The sequence below is a fragment of the Oryctolagus cuniculus genome, chromosome 4 (genome assembly GCF_051225735.1).
Source record: "Oryctolagus cuniculus isolate XC-2025 breed Fujian yellow rabbit chromosome 4, ASM5122573v1, whole genome shotgun sequence".
Lineage (NCBI taxonomy): Eukaryota > Metazoa > Chordata > Mammalia > Lagomorpha > Leporidae > Oryctolagus > Oryctolagus cuniculus.
The window spans coordinates 104053278-104070864 of record NC_142870.1 but is presented as its reverse complement, the minus strand read 5'-3'; the positions used below and the strand labels follow the sequence as shown (position 1 = coordinate 104070864).

The window sequence follows — 17587 nt, the reverse complement described above, 5'->3', positions numbered from 1 at the left end:
ATAAGCTCAATGAAGTTCAAGAAATATTTCTTTTTTTAAGATTTATTTTTTATTTATTTTTTTTTGCTTTCAAACTTTTATTTAATGAATATAAATTTCCAAAGTACAGCTTATGGATTACAATGGCTTTTCCCCCATAACGCCCCTCCCACCCGCAACCCTCCCCTTTCCCACTCCCTCCCCTTCCATTCACATCAAGATTCATTTTCAATTCTCTTTATATACAGAAGATCAGTTTAGCATACATTAAGTAAAGATTTCAACAGTTTGCTCCCACACAGAAACATAAAGTGAAAAATACTGTTTGAGTACTAGTTATAGCATTAAATCTCAATGTACAGCACACTAAGGACAAAGATCCTACATGAGGAGTAAGTGCACAGTGACTCCTGTTGTTGACTTAACAAATTGACACTCTGGTTTATGGCCTCAGTAATCAACCTAGGCTCTTGTCATAAGCTGCCAAGGCTATGGAAGCCCCCTGAGTTCACTGACTCTGATCATATTTAGACAAGGCCATGGTCAAAGTGGAAGTTCTCTCCTCCCTTCAGAGAAAGGTACCTCCTTCTTTGATGACCCGTTCTTTCCACTGGGATCTCACTCACAAAGATCTTTCATTTAGGGTTCCCCCCCCCCCGCCGAGTGTCTTGGCTTTCCATGCCTGAAATACTCTCATGGGCTTTTCAGCCGGATCCGCATGCCTTAAGGGCTGATTCTGAGGCCAGAGTGCTGTTTAGGACATCTGCCATTCTATGGGTCTGCTGTGTATCTCACTTCCCATGTTGGATCATTCTCTCCCTTTTTTATTCTATCAGCTAGTATTTGCAGACACTATTTTTGTTTCTGTGATCCCTTTGGTTCTTAGTCCTATCATTATGATCAATTGAGAACAGAAATTGATCACTGGGACTAGTGAGATGGAAAGTCAGAATTACACAGAGAGAGGAGAGACAGAGAGAGATCTTCTATCCGCTGGTTCACTCCCTAATTGGCCACAACAGCCGAAGCTGCGCTGATCCGAAGCCAGGAGCCAGGAGCTTCTTCCGTGTATGGGTGCAGGGGCCTAAGGATTTGGGCCATCTTCCACTGCTTTCCCAGGGTCATAGCAGAGAGCTGGATGGGAAGAGGAGCAGCCGGGACTAGAACCGGTGCCCATATGGGATGCCGGCGCTTTAGGACAGGGCATTAACGCACTGCGCCACAGCGTCAGCAACGCTGGCCCCCAAGAAATGTTTCTAAATGTTATGTGTCATTCAGTCCATCTCTAAAGAACTAAAGGTTCCAGGAATTTAACCATGTCAGTGCAGTCATTTTTAGTTTTTTAACTGAAAAAAAAAAAAAAAGTGTGTCCTCTAACAATTTTCTGTGATCAGGAAACAAAAGGAAGTTAGAAGTAGCCAAATCATGACTGTAAAGTGGATGCCTAATGATTAACCCCTGCAAATCTCATATAATTGCCCTTGGTGGATAAGAATGAGCACTATTGTCATTGTTGAAAAGAACTCTGAGCAAGATTTCCAAGACATTTTCTGTTAAAACTTTGACTGAATTTTCAAAACATTATCATAATAAGCAGATGTTATTGTTCTTTAGTCCTCCAGAAAGTCAGCTGACAAAATGCTTTGAGCATCTCCAAAAACTATTGTCATCACCTTTGCTCATGTCCAGTGTGTTTTTGCTTTAACTGGCCCACTTCTACCTTTTGGTAGCCATTGCTTTGTGCTATGTCTTCAGGTAAAGCCATGTTTCATGTTCTGTTACAATGCTTCAAATAAATGCTTCAAAAATCATTTCACTTGTTCAAAATTTCCATTGAAAACTCTGCTCCTGTGTGATGCTGGGCTGGGTGCGATACTTTTGGCACCCCTCTAGCAGAAAATTTGCTCCACTATAATTTTTCCAAAAAATTTAATCTGAACCATTTGCTAATTGTATGGTGTTCACTATTGTTCTTTTAATTTTCAGTCCTCTTCAATTAGGGCACAATAAGACAAACTTTCTCACTACAAATTAATGTGGCTAGTCCTCCACTGTTGGCTTCACTTGTAGCCATCCCCTCTTCACACAAGTCATCTGTTTGCAAACCAATGATTTCTTTGTGGGTTTTTTTCCTAATCCTAAGGCATCAATGATTTCACCCTTCCTCCACTCAAACTTCACTATAAATTGGATGGTTGTTCTTGCTTCAGTTTTATCAGAATTCATACTGGTCTGCTAATGATTTTTGTTTTTGTTTTTGTTTTTCAAACTGATATACTTCTTAGTGCCTCAGACTAGATTCTGTCCAGGCATGTCATGACAAGTTAGTGGGAGCTTATTTTGTGCCATAATGTTGAAATCCATTACATGTTGTTGTTGTTGTTGTTGTTGTTTTAAAGGCTTTATACATGAACTTTTTAAAGACTCCTCATAGCTCTCTTGGTTACAGTCCTTCTCATTAAAGTGAAGTGTCATAGATTTCGGGAATTCTTCAATGACTCCTGAAATCTTTTGCAGTCGGGTAACTTTATTTGAGACTGCCTCAGTCTGTCGAAAGTATTCCCTTATCTTTGACACCTTAAGAAGAAAAGAATGAGTCTTGAAACTTTTCTTCCCTGGGAGCTTAGAAGTTCCACAAAATTGTTCTTATTTCTTTCTCTCCCTACTATTGGACTTCACAAGTGTAATCGGTGTGTAAACAAAATATTTCACATGGCCTTTTAAACATCCCATCAAAACATTTCTACAGATAGAAATCCTCAATCCATCTGTTGGCAAGAGCAGGAGCTATCTTCGTAACTAGATGTCTCCACTTCTAGATGCAACTCTTATATGACACTTCTTGGCACTAAGGGAGCTATGTCACATTTAATATTTTGCTCACTAGTTTCTGTGGTGGAAATTTTATGCAAAGTATCCTTTTTATAGTTGTGGGGGTTATTTAAGCCCTTGATTTTCTAAGATTTTCTTTCAAGTAATTTTTCCATAAATCGACTTGGCAGATTATAGTCACTTGACTTGAATATTGGATGCCTTCAACTTTTCTGATTGATCAGGAAGAGCAATTGAAAGGAAATGACACAAGCAGTCTGATTTTGGGAAGGCTCAGAAGAAACATTTTAAAAAATAAGGTTAACAATCTTGATTATAATGTGGAGAATGAGTACTTCACAGCCATTTAGATGAATTAAGGAGTTTGCAGAATATTCCAGATGACAGATAATGAAAGTCTTAAAGATAAATTAAATTTTAACCATGTTAGGAGTATATAGAATTTGTGCACCATTTAATTGCTTGTTTTGCTTGGAAAACATTCATATATTGGGTATGTCTGGTGCACATACTCACTTCCTCTTCCTTATTGATAAAATAACATTGGAAAGGAATCATGAGGACTGGGAGCTACTTCTTGTTCTGTTCGTGTCCAGGGAAATCCTGCCAGTCCCTTTGTCTATGATTGGCTACCTTGAACTTTGTTATCTTGAAGACATTTGTTGCTAAATCAGGGGGATTTCTACTATAGAGTGATGTGAACCAGAGTCAGGTCACTGAAGGTTGTACATAGCAGCCTCAAAATCTTGTCATGAAGGCTCTCACCAGGCAGTCATTCATGAGATAATGTCACCGCTCCTGAATTTAAGAGAGGAGTTAAGTACTCCCTACAGATCACTGGATCATGGACATATACCTTGTTTGGATTTTAGGTTTTCTGACCTCTTGTCCCACACACTACACAAAAACTTACTTTCACTAAGACCTAAAAAGTCCATGCTTCTTTCCACCTTACAGTTCCTGCTTATTCTTTTCCCCTAGTCTGAAATACCATTCATGTTTCATACTCTAGCTTCCTTTGCCCTAAATATATATGTGTAGTGTAATTATATTGTTGTGTTTAAAGTGAATAGAATGGTGCCTTCTAAGGAAAAAAAGTTCATATTCACTAGCTTTATGCTGTTAACTTCTTTTTCTAGTAGGGTGAGCATGATATGACTTATCTGGAACAGGACAGTACGCCCTAGGAGGAGAAATGGTCTTCTATTATATTTTAGCTGTCCTCTCATCCCTATAGCAAAGTAATGATCACAAAATAAAGTCCCAGAGCATAATGCCAGAATGGTTCACGTTTCTTCTATCTGCCATAATATGTCATAGTGATCCAGTCTCTCTTACTATCTTTCTCACACTAACCTGTGAAACAAGTGGTTACAAGAATCTCCACAGCATCAGTTCTATAGTTAGGTTTGACTAAATTTTAAATTTGACTGAGGACATAAAATGTATACCAAATGATAATTTAATTGCAACTTAATTATGAGGTATGAACTTGGGTTGCTATAATCTGGATTTATGAAAATGGAAAAAAAAAGCTTAAAATGTTGGTTAAGTTTCTCTGCCTACAACTAAAGAGAAAATATATTATAGAGTCATGGTATTGATATTGCTTTAGTGAACCTATTTATGTCCAACTTCATTGTCCATGCATTAACTAATACATTTTTTTCAAAGAATTTATTATAAATATAGCCACTTTACTGAGCAATAAACTATGATAAGAGGGTGGATAAAACTAATGCTATTGATTACATATTCAAAATATAATGAATAAATATACCTTTTTCTTTCCATATTATTGTAGTGAATAAGGAAAAGATTTGTGATAATGTCTTAGTATGAATAACATAAAGCAACAGATCTAAATACCACATAATACACAGATTAATAATTATAAAATTAGTTAAAATGAATTAATTAGTTAAAAAGTATATCTCTATAAGGGTAATTCAGAAAACTCAAATCCAGGGGCAGTCATTGTGGCTCAGCTTGCAATGCCAGCATATCGGAGTGCTGGTTTGAGCTCTTACTGTTCTGTTTTTGATCCAGCTTCCTACTAATGTACTTGGGAAGGCAACAATGATGACCCAAATACTTGAGCCCCTACCACCCATGTGGGAGACTCAGATGGAGTTCCTGGCTCCTGGCATTAGTCTGGCCCAGCCTTAGTTCTTTTAGTTGTTTGGGGGATGATTCAGCAGATGCAAGATCGCTTTTTCTCTCTCTCTCTCCCTAACTCTCTGCCTCTGCCTGTCTTTCTGTCTCCCAAATAATAAATAAATACATCAATAAATTTTTTGTAAAGTTAAAATCCATGTATAAATTTCCCATAATATGTATTTTACATGCATTTTTTGAAGATCTCTTGTATGCATGGATTTCAAAAATATTTTTGCATCAAACATAAATATGTTTTTAGTTCTGTTCTCCTCAAACATTTTAAAGTGCCCTCATCTGCATCACATTTTCTTAAAATATTTCTTGAACTTTTAAATGAAACCAAAATGATTTCCGATTGAACACTGAGAAACATTTGTAGGGGATAACTATAATTTGCCTTTATTACCCTTAAAGTCTGGAAGAAGATTCAATGTGCAGTCTCTATCTTTTGATAATGTGATTTTGCCTAACAGTGTTGAGCCCATTAGTAGCATTTGTATTATTTAATGATGAAGGAACGGTGGTATTCATTGACTCTTTTTTTCAGTATAATATTTTATATTTTTATGTATTTTAAGTCTTGTATAATTGTTTCTCTCAAATTTATTCTTCATTTATCTTTTCATCAGGATATGATGGTGTGAGACAGTAAGAGAAAGAATAGACGATTCTTTTGAAGTTATTTTAATGGAATCTTACAGATGTTTAATAGCTATTTGCTGATGCCATGTGCCACAGGGAACCAAATATTATAGATTAGATAAGATACTACAGGTATCGCCCAGTATTATTACAAACAGATTTTTTTCATCAGAATAAAAATTATGGTATAGTGCAAAAAACATGGAGCAAGTAAGAAAGGAATTAGTCTAGCTTTAGTTCTACACATATAATCAATGGAGATACTTTTACTAGCTCCTAACATATGCTTCATGTAATAGCAAAAGAATGACACAGTTCTTCAAATCAGTTAGAACTGGGTGTGTGTCTTGAGCGACTAATCTATGTGAGTCTCAATCTCATTACATATCCTATGAACATAATGACACCTGCACTGTGGATCTGTTATAAAAATTAAAGAGAATAACATTTGAAAACTTCTGAACAAGAGCTGATACATAGTAGGTGCTCAATCAATTTTGATTTTGGCATTTGAGCTTAACCTTTACTGTTAGCTATTCTTAACACAGCATATTAAGTGCCCCTCTGCCTCTAATATGTCAGGATAATGACATGAGATATGTAGGTAAACAGCACTTTGGAAAGAACAATGCCTCATGGAAGCATAAGGCAAAGTTGCTCTGCCATGCCTGAGGAAACTGAATTTCAGAATGGGCACAGAGTATGCGTTATGACTCAACTCTTCTCGCGGCATGGCAAGGAACATGAAAATCTCCCTGTTGCTTATGAAGCTGCAAATAAAGCCGATTTAGCCTGTGCATTCTGTCCTGGGCCAGGTGCCTTGAAGTCCCAATCCTTGCTGCCAAGTTCTTTTTGAAAGAAAGAGCTAGGTGGTTGGCTTCTATTCCAGCCGCTTGAGCTGCCAAATGACTCTTATAAAAACAGCACAAAACAACCTTCCCCAGCAGCACACAGACTCGATTTCTCCTCCCTCCCCATTCTTTCATTTTAATCTTTTGTAATGTGTGGTTTCCAGATTCCAAAAGTGTAAACAAAGCATGTCTGTTCTGTAGATTCTATTATCCAGTGCAAATTGGAAAAAGAAATCATAATGCTTCTAAATCTTTTTAAATGTCTTTTTATAAATAGCTTTTCAAATATTGCTGTCCCTTGCATGCTTTGGACAAGGTGGAGTGGAATCGAAGAGGATTCATATCAACCTACTGCAGACAATTCTCTTCCTCAAGCACAGTGTGATCAGGGGGGTCAGTTTTGTGATCATTACGCTAGGAATAAAACCGCAGATATCTTATGCATTGAGAACTGGTGGCTGCATGTGGGAGAAAAATACCTCAGAGGAATAAAGGGATATCAGATGGTTCTTTCTCCCCCCCCTTTTTTTTTTTGACAGTCAGAGTGGACAGTGAGAGAGAGAGACAGAGAGAAAGGTCTTCCTTTGCCATTGGTTCACCCTCCAATGGCTGCCATGGCTGGCGCGCTGCAGCCGACGCACCACGCTGATCCAATGGCAGGAGCCAGGTACTTCTCCTGGTCTCCCATGGGGTGCAGGGCCCAAGCACTTGGGCCATCCTCCACTGCACTCCCTGGCCACAGCAGAGAGCTGGCCTGGAAGAGGGGCAACCGGGACAGAATCCAGCACCCCGACCGGGACTAGAACCTGGTGTGCCGGCGCCGCAAGGCGGAGGATTAGCCTAGTGAGCCGCGGCCCTGGCCCTTCCCCTTCTTTTCTAAGAGACACATTTTTCCAAAGCATAATGAAAAAGATCAAATTGAATTGTATTTTTATCATGACATAAATTGTGCAAACAATTGGGAAAAAACTTAAAAATATTAAATGGATTTGGCTCTTGTTGAATATTTTTTTTAAGATTTATTTTATTTATTTGAAAGAGAGTTACAGATAGAGGTAGAGACACAGAAAGAGGTCTTCCAGCCGCTGGCTCACTCCCTAGGTGGCCGCAACAGCCAGAGCTGTGCTGATCTGAAGCCAGGAGCCAGAAGCTTCTTCCAGGTTTCTCATGCAGGTTCAGGGGCCCAAAGACTTGGGCCATCTGCTATTGCTTTCCCAGGCAAGAACAGAGCTGGATTGGAAGAGGTGCAGCCAGGACTAGAACTGGCGCCCATATGGGATGCCTGCACTTCAGGCCAGGGCTTTAACCCACTGTGCCACAGCACCGGCCCCATGATCTTCTTGAATATTTAGATTTGAATTTTAAATGTCACATTTTCCTTGTAAATTGTATTTTTTATGTGTTCCATACTGTCTCAAGTTAGTGTGCTAATTTCCCTGTGTAGTTTCGCAAGACAATGATTCCATTCACTAATTAAATTTCATAGTGTATTAATAACATCAACACAGTTGCATTTCCCTGTGTGCCAATTTCTGTGTAATAAAAGACATGGGGACATTTGTTTTGCCCAGGTAAGTATGAAATATCATTGTGAGAGAGAAGGAGAGATAACAATGGTAATTGCTGCCAGCCCTAATGTCTTTTGAGATATATATGAATGCATATAACTTGTTCAGTCTATTAAGCTGATGCTAGTTCAGCTTAATACATATGTTGGTTTTTAAACACAGTACTAGAGTAAGGTGGTAGGGAGATATGCATGTAGAAAAATTGTAGGTAGATTAGGCAATGACATTTTATTTTTTTATTTTATTTTTTAAAGATTTATTTTATTTATTTGAAAGACAGAGTTACAGAGAGAGGTCGAGACTGAGAGAAAGGTCTTCCATTTGCTGGTTCACTCCCCAGCTGCAACGGCCAGAGCTGCACCGATCAGAAGCCAGGAACCAGGCACTTCCTCTGGGTCTCCCACATGAGTGCAGGGGCCCAAGGACTTGGGCCATCTTCTACTGCTTTCCCAGCCACAGCAGAGAGCTGGATGGGAAGAGGAGCAGCCGGGACTAGAACTGGAGCCCATATGGGATGCTGGCACTTCAGGGCAGGGCATTAACCCACTGCGCCACCAGTGCTTGGCCCCTGCACCCGCATGGGAGACCCAGAAGAAGCTCCTGGCTCCGGGCTTCAGATCTGCACAGCTCCAGCTGTTGCAGCCATTTTCTGGAGTGAACCAGCGGCTGAAAGACCTTTCTCTCTGTCTCTTCCTCTCACTGTCTGTAACTCTACCTCTGAGATAAACCAAAAAAATAAATAAATAAATAAAAAGGAATCATCTGATTAAAGTATATTTAATGAAATAAGGTGATTTTTAATTTTCAAAGGAATTTTCCTTAGTCCAGCAAACATACATTGATTTTCAGTTGTCCTCTATAATATTTGTTTGTTCATGTGATACTGAGAACTAATGTATAAAGACTTTTCTAAAGTCTATATATTACAACTCTTTCAACTAGGGGAATATTTTAGTTCACAAATGTAACAAAATATTTTATTTCTTGATGCTATTCTCAGAATGAAAATATATTGGGGTTTTTCTTCATAGAAAATAAAATTTAAAAATGGGTTTCAAAGAAAAATAAATTTCTGTAGAATTAGACTTTCCCTGTGTATTTTTGCTATTCTGAATGTATGAAAGTCTATGAGATAATGAAAGCCAAATAAACAAAACCCTTGGTCACTGAATTATTGCAATGTTTCCTTCTTTTTTCTTTCAGCTCTCAGGAGAAGTGATTTTGCAAATTGCCAACGAGCCAGTCCTGCCCTTTAATGCTCTTGATATAGCTTTAGAAGTTCAAAACAATCTGAGAGGTAATTTTTCTTTGAATTATCATACTTTAGCAAATGAAAAAAAATGTCCACTAATTTGCAGAAGGAGTGGGTAGATGAAGTCATCTACTTACCAGCCATGTCAAAGCTCTGCCTCCTTTTCTGTAGATGGTAAGTAGGGGAAAGGCCTGAGAGAAAGCTGCTGTGTCAGGAACTTAAGGTGTATTTACATGTGAACATAAGGTGAGATATCAGATCCAGTCCACCTACTTTCTTTTATCAAAGAGATTCATAACCCCAAACTTCCATTATTATTTACATTTTTGTATGGAATAATATGGCTTAGGATATTTGTTTGTTTATTTGTTTTAACATTACACCAAATACTAAGTCCAAACCAAGTGGACTGGCTCAGATATCTCTCCTTTGGGTTGGTTTCTATTGGGTAGAAATTATATCCCATTGACTGAGATGTCGGCCAGGTTCTAGATTAAACATGACAAGGAGAAAAACCAGGTAATTGTTCCCATAATCTCTATTTCAATCCCTTCATCTTTGAGTGGTTTTTTTTTTTTAACTGAATTCTGGCCCAACCCTAATGATTACCTTGGTTCCCCTTTATCCAACATACAAATCTTTCAATTATGGTCCAAATTTGTCTTCATTAACCAAATACAAAGTGCAGAATTATGGTTAAAGATTACACTTCCCTCCTTCTTGAGTCATAAATCTTCTTATTAGCTCTTTAATGAATCATTTGTAGACAACTCATTATCAATACAAATGCACGTATTTTAACTACAGTGCTCAAGCAGTAATCCTTTGAAAATGGGTCACTGTAGAGTCTAGTATTTCCAGTAGCTGCAAAAATCAGCATTCTTTTTCTTCCTTAACTACCTGGATTACTTTCTCACCTAGACAATATACCATTTGTCCCCTCAATGTTTGTTTGTTTATAACTTTTACTAGAGTGATGGTAAAACCTGGGTCTCCACAGCATTGACCTTCTTAGGGATATTTGCTCCTGTACAAAATGCTCTCATATTGATCAGCCTTTTGGATACATAAGCAGACTCTTAACTAGTTTCCATGTTTCTTACTTTCAGCAGTCTTCATCTCATTGTAGCATTCTCTTTTGTCCCCTACTTTGAATTTGCTATTTCTACAATAATTTGGGCTTAGAAATTGAGTAACGACTATATGATATGCTGCAAAATAAGAATAATAGATATAAATAAAGGTCTAAATTGTGCCATGAACAATTACTATATTTTCTGAAAGGACTTTCTTTAAAATTAATTACGTTATTTTGCTTTTTCTTTAGCTTTAATTTTCATACTCTATTTATTTATTTATTTATTAATTTTTTGACAGGCAGAGTGGACAGTGAGAGAGAGAGACAGAGAGAAAGGTCTTCCTTTGCCGTTGGTTCACCTTCCAATGGCTGCCGCGACCAGCGCGCTGCGGCCGAAGCACCGCGCTGATCCGATGCCAGGAGCCAGGTGCTTCTCCTGGTCTCCCATGGGGTGCAGGGCCCAAGCACTTGGGCCATCCTCCACTGCACTCCCTGGCCACAGCAGAGGGCTGGCCTGGAAGAGGGGCAACCAGGACAGAATCTGGCGCCCTGACCGGACTAGAACCCGGTGTGCAGGCGCCGCAAGGCAGAGAGGATTAGCCTAGTGAGCCGTGGCGCCGGCCATTTTTCATACTCTAGAAAATTCAATTTGTATATTGCACAATAATTTAAACTTTCAGAGAGAAGAAAGAGGAGGCTGTTGCTTATTTAAAGTAAACACTTATTCATCTATAAAAGAATACCATGCATGGAAAGGAACTTCAAACTGTATACTACAAAACACCAACATTTTCTCATAGAAATCTGAACATTAAATAAATTGCTTTTCTGAGACCAACTTTTCTATGATGAATGTGTGGTATATTTGTAATAAAGAAAGAAATAGGCATATTTAAAAAGATTAAAGAAGTATGGGCAGCATTGTGGTGTAGTGGATACAGCTGCTGCCTGCGACAACAGCATGCCACATGGACTCTTGTTCTTGTCCCGGCTGCTTCACTTCTGATTCAGCTCCCTGCTAATGGCCTGGGAAAATCAACGGAGGATAACCCAAGTGAGACCCAGAAGAAACTCCTGGCTTTGGCCTGACCCAGAACTGGCCATTGCAGCCATCTGGGGAGTGATCCAGCATATGTGGAAGATCTCTCTCTGTCTCCCCTTCTCTCTCTGTAACTCTTTCAAAATAAATAAATAAATCTTAAAAAAAAAGATGAAAGAAATAAAGCCAACAAAAGCAAAAGTGTTAGCAAAACTGTCATTTTAAATGCTAAGTTGTGTTTTTAAATCAATAAACTTTATTTTTAAAATACAAAAATAGGTGATGTATTTCAGCACTTTAAATGTTACATGAAAGTTCAAATAATGTATACGACCCTGGAAGCTCAGAAAAGCATTTTTGGAGTGTAATGGTTAAGATGCTGCCTTCTTGCTTTGGCCTGGCCCAGCCCTGGTTATTCTGGCCATTTGGGGAGTAAATCAGCAGATGGATGGTTACTCCGCGCTCTCTCTCTGTCTCTCCCTCAACCAGTAACTCCTATTCCAGCTTCCTACTAACGCACACCCTGTGAGCAGCAGATAATGACTCAAGTAATTGTGTCCCTATCACCCATGCGGGAGACCTGGATTGCGTTCTGAGCTCCTGGCTTTAGCCTGGCCCACCCCTGCCTTGCCCCATCTGCTTGACATGAACAAGCAGATGGAAGATCTTTTTCTATCTCTAAATCTCTCTATTTCTGCCTCTCTGTCTTTCAAATAAAATGAGAAAATAAAAAAACAGCATCTAAATAAATCAAATTAAAATCCTCGCTCCTATGAAACCCATACATACATTCCTATGACAGAACATTCACATAAATATGAAATAAAAGCAAATTTGATGTTAGAATTATGCTCAAATTGTGCCCTACCACCAATCACTTTGAAGAATTTTACATTCTCAGAATAAGCATTCTAGCAGATATTAATAGTTATATCCTAAGTGTACAGAAAGGATCTGACCTGTAAAAATATAAATGTGGGTGTTATGCTAGACTTGTTAAGTGCCTGGGCATATACAGATAACAGAAGGTCTGAGATGTCTGTGGCACTCCTATGTTTAGAAATTAGAGTTAGAGGTATAATTGAGAAGACCACGGAGGAGTAGCCAAAGAGTAGGAGACAAAAATGGGTGCTGTTCTTGAAGCCAAGTTAATAAAATCTCAAAGAAAATTTAGCAGTGTGACCATATGTTTTCCCTTTGTGTGGCAGTTAATATAGAATACCAAAAAAGGTTTAAGAATGAAGTTGACATCTTTTTAAATATAATTTTTAATTTTTAATCAATTTTTAACATATTCAGTGTAATTTATGGACACAATTCTAAGAACATAATGCTACTCCTCTCCTCCCTCCCCCTCTTTACCTCATCTTTCCTTCTCCTTTTTTTTCTTTTTCTTAGTTTTTGAGATAACACATTTTAAAATTATATTACAGTAGAAGGTCAATACTCCACTTAATAAGAAGTTTAACAAGTAAAAAGCAATAAGATCCTAGTTTAGTGGAGAAACTGCCATCTTATGATTTATTGTTTTTACCCTTGTCTATACTCCTGTGGAACAGTGGTCTTTCTACTTCCTCCTTGTTGAACATTATGGTTAGTGGTGCGTTAAGCCTGCAATTATAAAGTAAATTGAAATTACGTTATTGGAAAATTAAAGGGATAAAAGAAAGGATGGGTTTTGGAGGAGGGAGGGAGGGAAGTATGGTTTTCTTCTTAGACCTGTATCTATGAAAGACATGAAATCTGTTATTTTTGTATTAATAAATTTTTTAAAAGAAAATTTAGCAGAATGGAAATCATCTATGATCTCAACAAAAATAGGTTTAGGGCAATGATGGGAATAAAAGCCTAATTAGAATAATTTACAAGAGAAAGGTGATAATTGGAGGACCTGTGGTAGTAGGTGGAAAGAGATATGGTGGCAAAAAGGCTTAGCCTGGAGGCATTGTAGGTTAAGCTGCCAGGCATTACAGGCAGCCTGTGACATCAGCATCCATATAGGCACCAGTTCATGACCTGGCTGCTTCACTTTCAATCCAGTTCCTCCTTAATGTGCCTGGGAAAGCAGCAGAGGATTGCCCAAATACTTGGGTCTCTGCACCCAAGTGGGAGACCAGGAAGAAGTTCCTGGCACCTGGTTTCAGCCCAGCCCAGCCCAAGTCATTGCAGTCATTTGATGAGTGAACCCAGCAGATGGAAGATCTCTCTCTCTCTCTCACTCTGTCTCCTGACCACCCTGTAACTAAGCCTTTGATATAGATAAGTAAATCTTTTTTTTCAAAAAGGACTAGCATGTTTTTATTTTGATTACAATGGTCTAGTAAGGCAAATTTTGATTATGCAAGAAAGAAAGAAGAATTAATGGGGCCGCCGCCTGCAGTGCTGACATCCCACTTCCTATTCAGCTCTCTGCTATGGCCTGGGAAGGCTGTGGAAGATGGCCCAAGTCCTTGGGCCCCTACACGCATGTGGGAGACCTGGAAGAATCTCCTGGCTCCTAGCTTTGGATAGGCACAGCTCCAGCAGTTGTAGCCATGTGGGGAGAAAGCCAGTGAATGGAAGACCTCCCTCTCTCTCTCTCTCTCTCTCTCTCTCTCTTTCTCTGCCTCTGCCTCTCTGTAACTGCATTTCAATTAAAAAAATCTTTAAAAAATAATTAATGAATGGATTTTCTTAGGAAAGCACAAAGATTGCCTTAGTTAAGAACTTAGTTTGAAAAAAGGATTTATTTTTAAAAAATGATTTATTTTATTTACTTGAAAGGCAGAGCTACAGAGAGAGAGAGGGAGGAAAACACACATACACATACACATACACAGAGAGAGAGAGTGGGAGAGGGGAGGGATCTTCCACTTGCTGGTTCATTCCCCAAAGGGCCACAATGGCCTGGGCTGGGCCCCTCAGAAGTCAGGAGCCTGGAACTCCATCTGAGTCTCCCACATGGGTGCAGGGGCCAATCACTCAGGCAATCTGCTGCTTTCCCAGGCATGTTAGCAGGTAGCTGGGTTGGAAACAGAGCGTGGAACATCCAGGACTCAAACCAGCACTCACATGGGATGCTGGTGTCATAAGGCAGCTGATCATAGTTCCAGAGATTGGGAAGTGCAGGATCTAGGTGCAAGCAGTTTAGTGTCTTGTGAGGGTTCGCCTCCTCATTCATGGTTAGTTGTTTTTTTTGTTTGTTTTGTTTTGTTTTGTTTCATTTTTTATGACAAAAAGGGTGTGGGAACTGTCAGGATTCCTTAATAAGGATTCTAATCTTGTTTTTGAGGACTCTGGTCTCATGACCTAACAATTCCCATGAGACTCCCACTACCTAATGCTATGATCTTGTTGGTTAGGCTTTCAACATGAATTTTGGGGTAAGGCAACCATTGACACATAGCAACAGCACAGCAATGCATCCATAAAAATGTGAAGGAAGGCAAATCTTATGGCAGATGGTACAGTATGGCAGTTCTTGGAAAATCTCCTTAGATTGGAAAAGTAATAAATAAAATAGTTGAGTAGGGGTGTAGGATAGGGAAGGGCTATGAAGGTATGGTAGGATTCTTGGGCAGCATTAAAACCCCAGATGAATTCTATATTAAAGGTAGTAATTCAGCATAAGTGTGTGTGTTTCTTTAGCTTTCAGATAGGGATGCATGTATAGGGAGAACAGATTTCTTTCCTTATCTTCACTAGGACGATAATGGAGACTTCTGTAACAAAAGACAGATTCAGAAGAGTAAGGCTTACAAATTTATTTAACATAAGTTTTACATGACACAGAATCCTTTAGAAATAAAGACCCAGAGAAATAGGGAAATGTACTTATTTTTATGCTAATTTTGTTGAAGAGTGAACAGCTACGCAGAAGTGTGATTGGAAGACAGATGGTTATGAAAAACTGACAAAATGGGAAGAACTTAGCAAGGCCTCTTTATTCAGATTGTTCTCTGTGATTTTGAGAATAAATACGTTCCTTTCATCCAGTGATAGGGAGGGCACCTCCATATGAAGGGCTTATGGCCTACTTCAGAGGAAGGTCAGAAGATTCCTTAAGGGCCAGCTGCAGGGAAAAATGTTGGAGAAGCAGAGATCTTCATATTCCTTCTAGCTCCTCAAAAGCCAAGCCGCCAAGTTCTAGGGTAGAGTGTCCATGGTAGGTTTGGAATAAGGAGCATTGGGTTTAGCCAGGGTCAAAACTTTTCTGAAAGGAACAACAGAAACTAGGCAAGATAAAGAAAATTGAGGGTTGTAAGTATGCAAAAGAATACTCATTGTGGTGTACCAGAGTGTTTCAATGAAGGATGGAAAAATGTGAGAATATGAAGAGAAAGAGGGTAAGTGAAAAGGTAGAGTAGGAACAATAGATCAACAAATTGAGAGCACCTGAACTCAAAACACACAGGGGTGACCGGAAAATGAGATTCTTGAAGCTAATGATCATAGGAAGAGATCCTACATTAATTAGGAATGACAACGTCTAGGCAAGTGTCTCATCATGCCAGTGTGGCAGGTGGTTACTGGAGGTAAAGGAAAAGAGTCCAGAATTCGTCAGTACGGATACTGAATTTGCTGAGAACTAAGATGGGAGTTGTGTAAGAGGGACTGACTATGAGTCAGGAGCTCAGATGATTTGAGATTGAACAGAGACCTAAAAATGACTCATATTATATTTCTCAGGCTAGTGGCAAAAAGGGCATGGGAGGAAAAGGAATCACTGTCAAGAATTACTTGCCTAATTGTTAAAAAGCTGAAGTTCTTAATCAGGTGAGCTAGGAGCACTTTGGCTTCTTGCTATTAAATGAGGTTGTTTCTGCTCCAGGTGAAGAACTTATGGTTTGGTTGTTGGCTATTTTTGTGTTTTGTTTTCCTTTTGTTTGAAACTCTTTGTGTCTGTATGTCACTTTGACTCAGAAAGATGGGATCAAACTTGAAATGTACCCAACTCATTAAAAAAAAAAAAACTAAAACAATTTAGCTAAGAATTAGATTAAAAAAACCAATTCATTGTACCATGTCCTATGTATAAATATTTGATCAAAGTGATGTGACTTGTTACCTTTAAATTATGTATCTTTTGTCTTAGTATGACAAAATTATCATAAAGATTACTCAGATATTTGCTACATTATAGTACTTCTTATATTTTGCTACATTGGTTATGACCTTATTTTTAAAATAGAATAGCTTAAAGTGATAATGTGTGAATGGACACTATTTATCATCATTTACATGAATATTTCACTTTCAATTTTAGCTACATTGGTAGATGATTTCATTAGCTAAACAGAGTTCCTGTACCATGTTAAATGAAGCATAAAATTTTATTGTTTAATACAAGCTTAAACTGTTGATCTATTTTCTTATTTTGTTATGACAGTTAGCAGTGATTACTCTTAAGTTCTCAATTACAGTTAAAAAAAAACTGACCTTCAAGGATAAACTATGAAATACTGTTTCTCCTTACTGTAGAGAGTATAAATATGAAGGTCTCTGAAACTCAATTGCATTTTCAACAGTGTAATTCTTACCCCTTGACAACCGGCCATCTTGTTTATTTATTACACTTGTTCACTGTAGCAGCCGATCATTCTCCACAGTTCTCACAACCACCAGAAAGAAGGATAATTTACCAGTGAATAATTTGTTTGAGTTGATTTATTGGATGGTTCTTGAAAGCTCATTTTGACTGAGTGACCTTGGCTGTTAATATTTGGTCAATGCCAAACACATAATAGAGAATGAATATTTATACATGGTGTATGGACGTTTTGTGTAAATAGTGACTGATAGAATAAATTTTACACTTCAGATTTACTTGTGACAAAAAAAAGTATGTCAAAAAATGCACTTAGAAGGCAATGGTTCTACTTTTCAGGGTCAGAGGGTAGCATCAAGAATAAGGTACCACAACATCCTTGAACCTGGAACAGACTAAAGAATGAACACTTAATCTCATTTGGCTTAATGTTTTCCACTCCATCCACTTAGTAATGTATAAAACAGCACTTTAAAATAATGATGACACAATTTGTTGCTTTTTATGTAATATCTCCTATTTTTCTTTGTCAGTATTCTTGATGTTATTTAGTATGATTGTTAAAATTACATAAAAACAAGGTGAGAGTGATTTCCTTAGTTCTGGCCAAGTACACATTTCTTTAGTGCAAGCCAGACTCAGAAGAAAATAATCTTGAA

The 17587-nt window shown here is 38.3% G+C and overlaps 1 protein-coding gene across 9 annotated transcripts in view; it reads left to right on the top strand.

The window, feature by feature from the left end:
- Nucleotides 1-17587, top strand: part of NAALADL2 (N-acetylated alpha-linked acidic dipeptidase like 2) — a 1439631-nt gene that overhangs the window by 1361221 nt on the left and 60823 nt on the right. For all 9 annotated transcript variants that reach the window (XM_070072494.2, XM_070072500.2, XM_089330911.1 and 6 more), the window contains one exon: nt 9236-9329. In XM_070072494.2, the coding sequence (XP_069928595.2) occupies nt 9236-9329 (94 nt within the window). The remainder of the gene's footprint in view (nt 1-9235; nt 9330-17587) is intronic.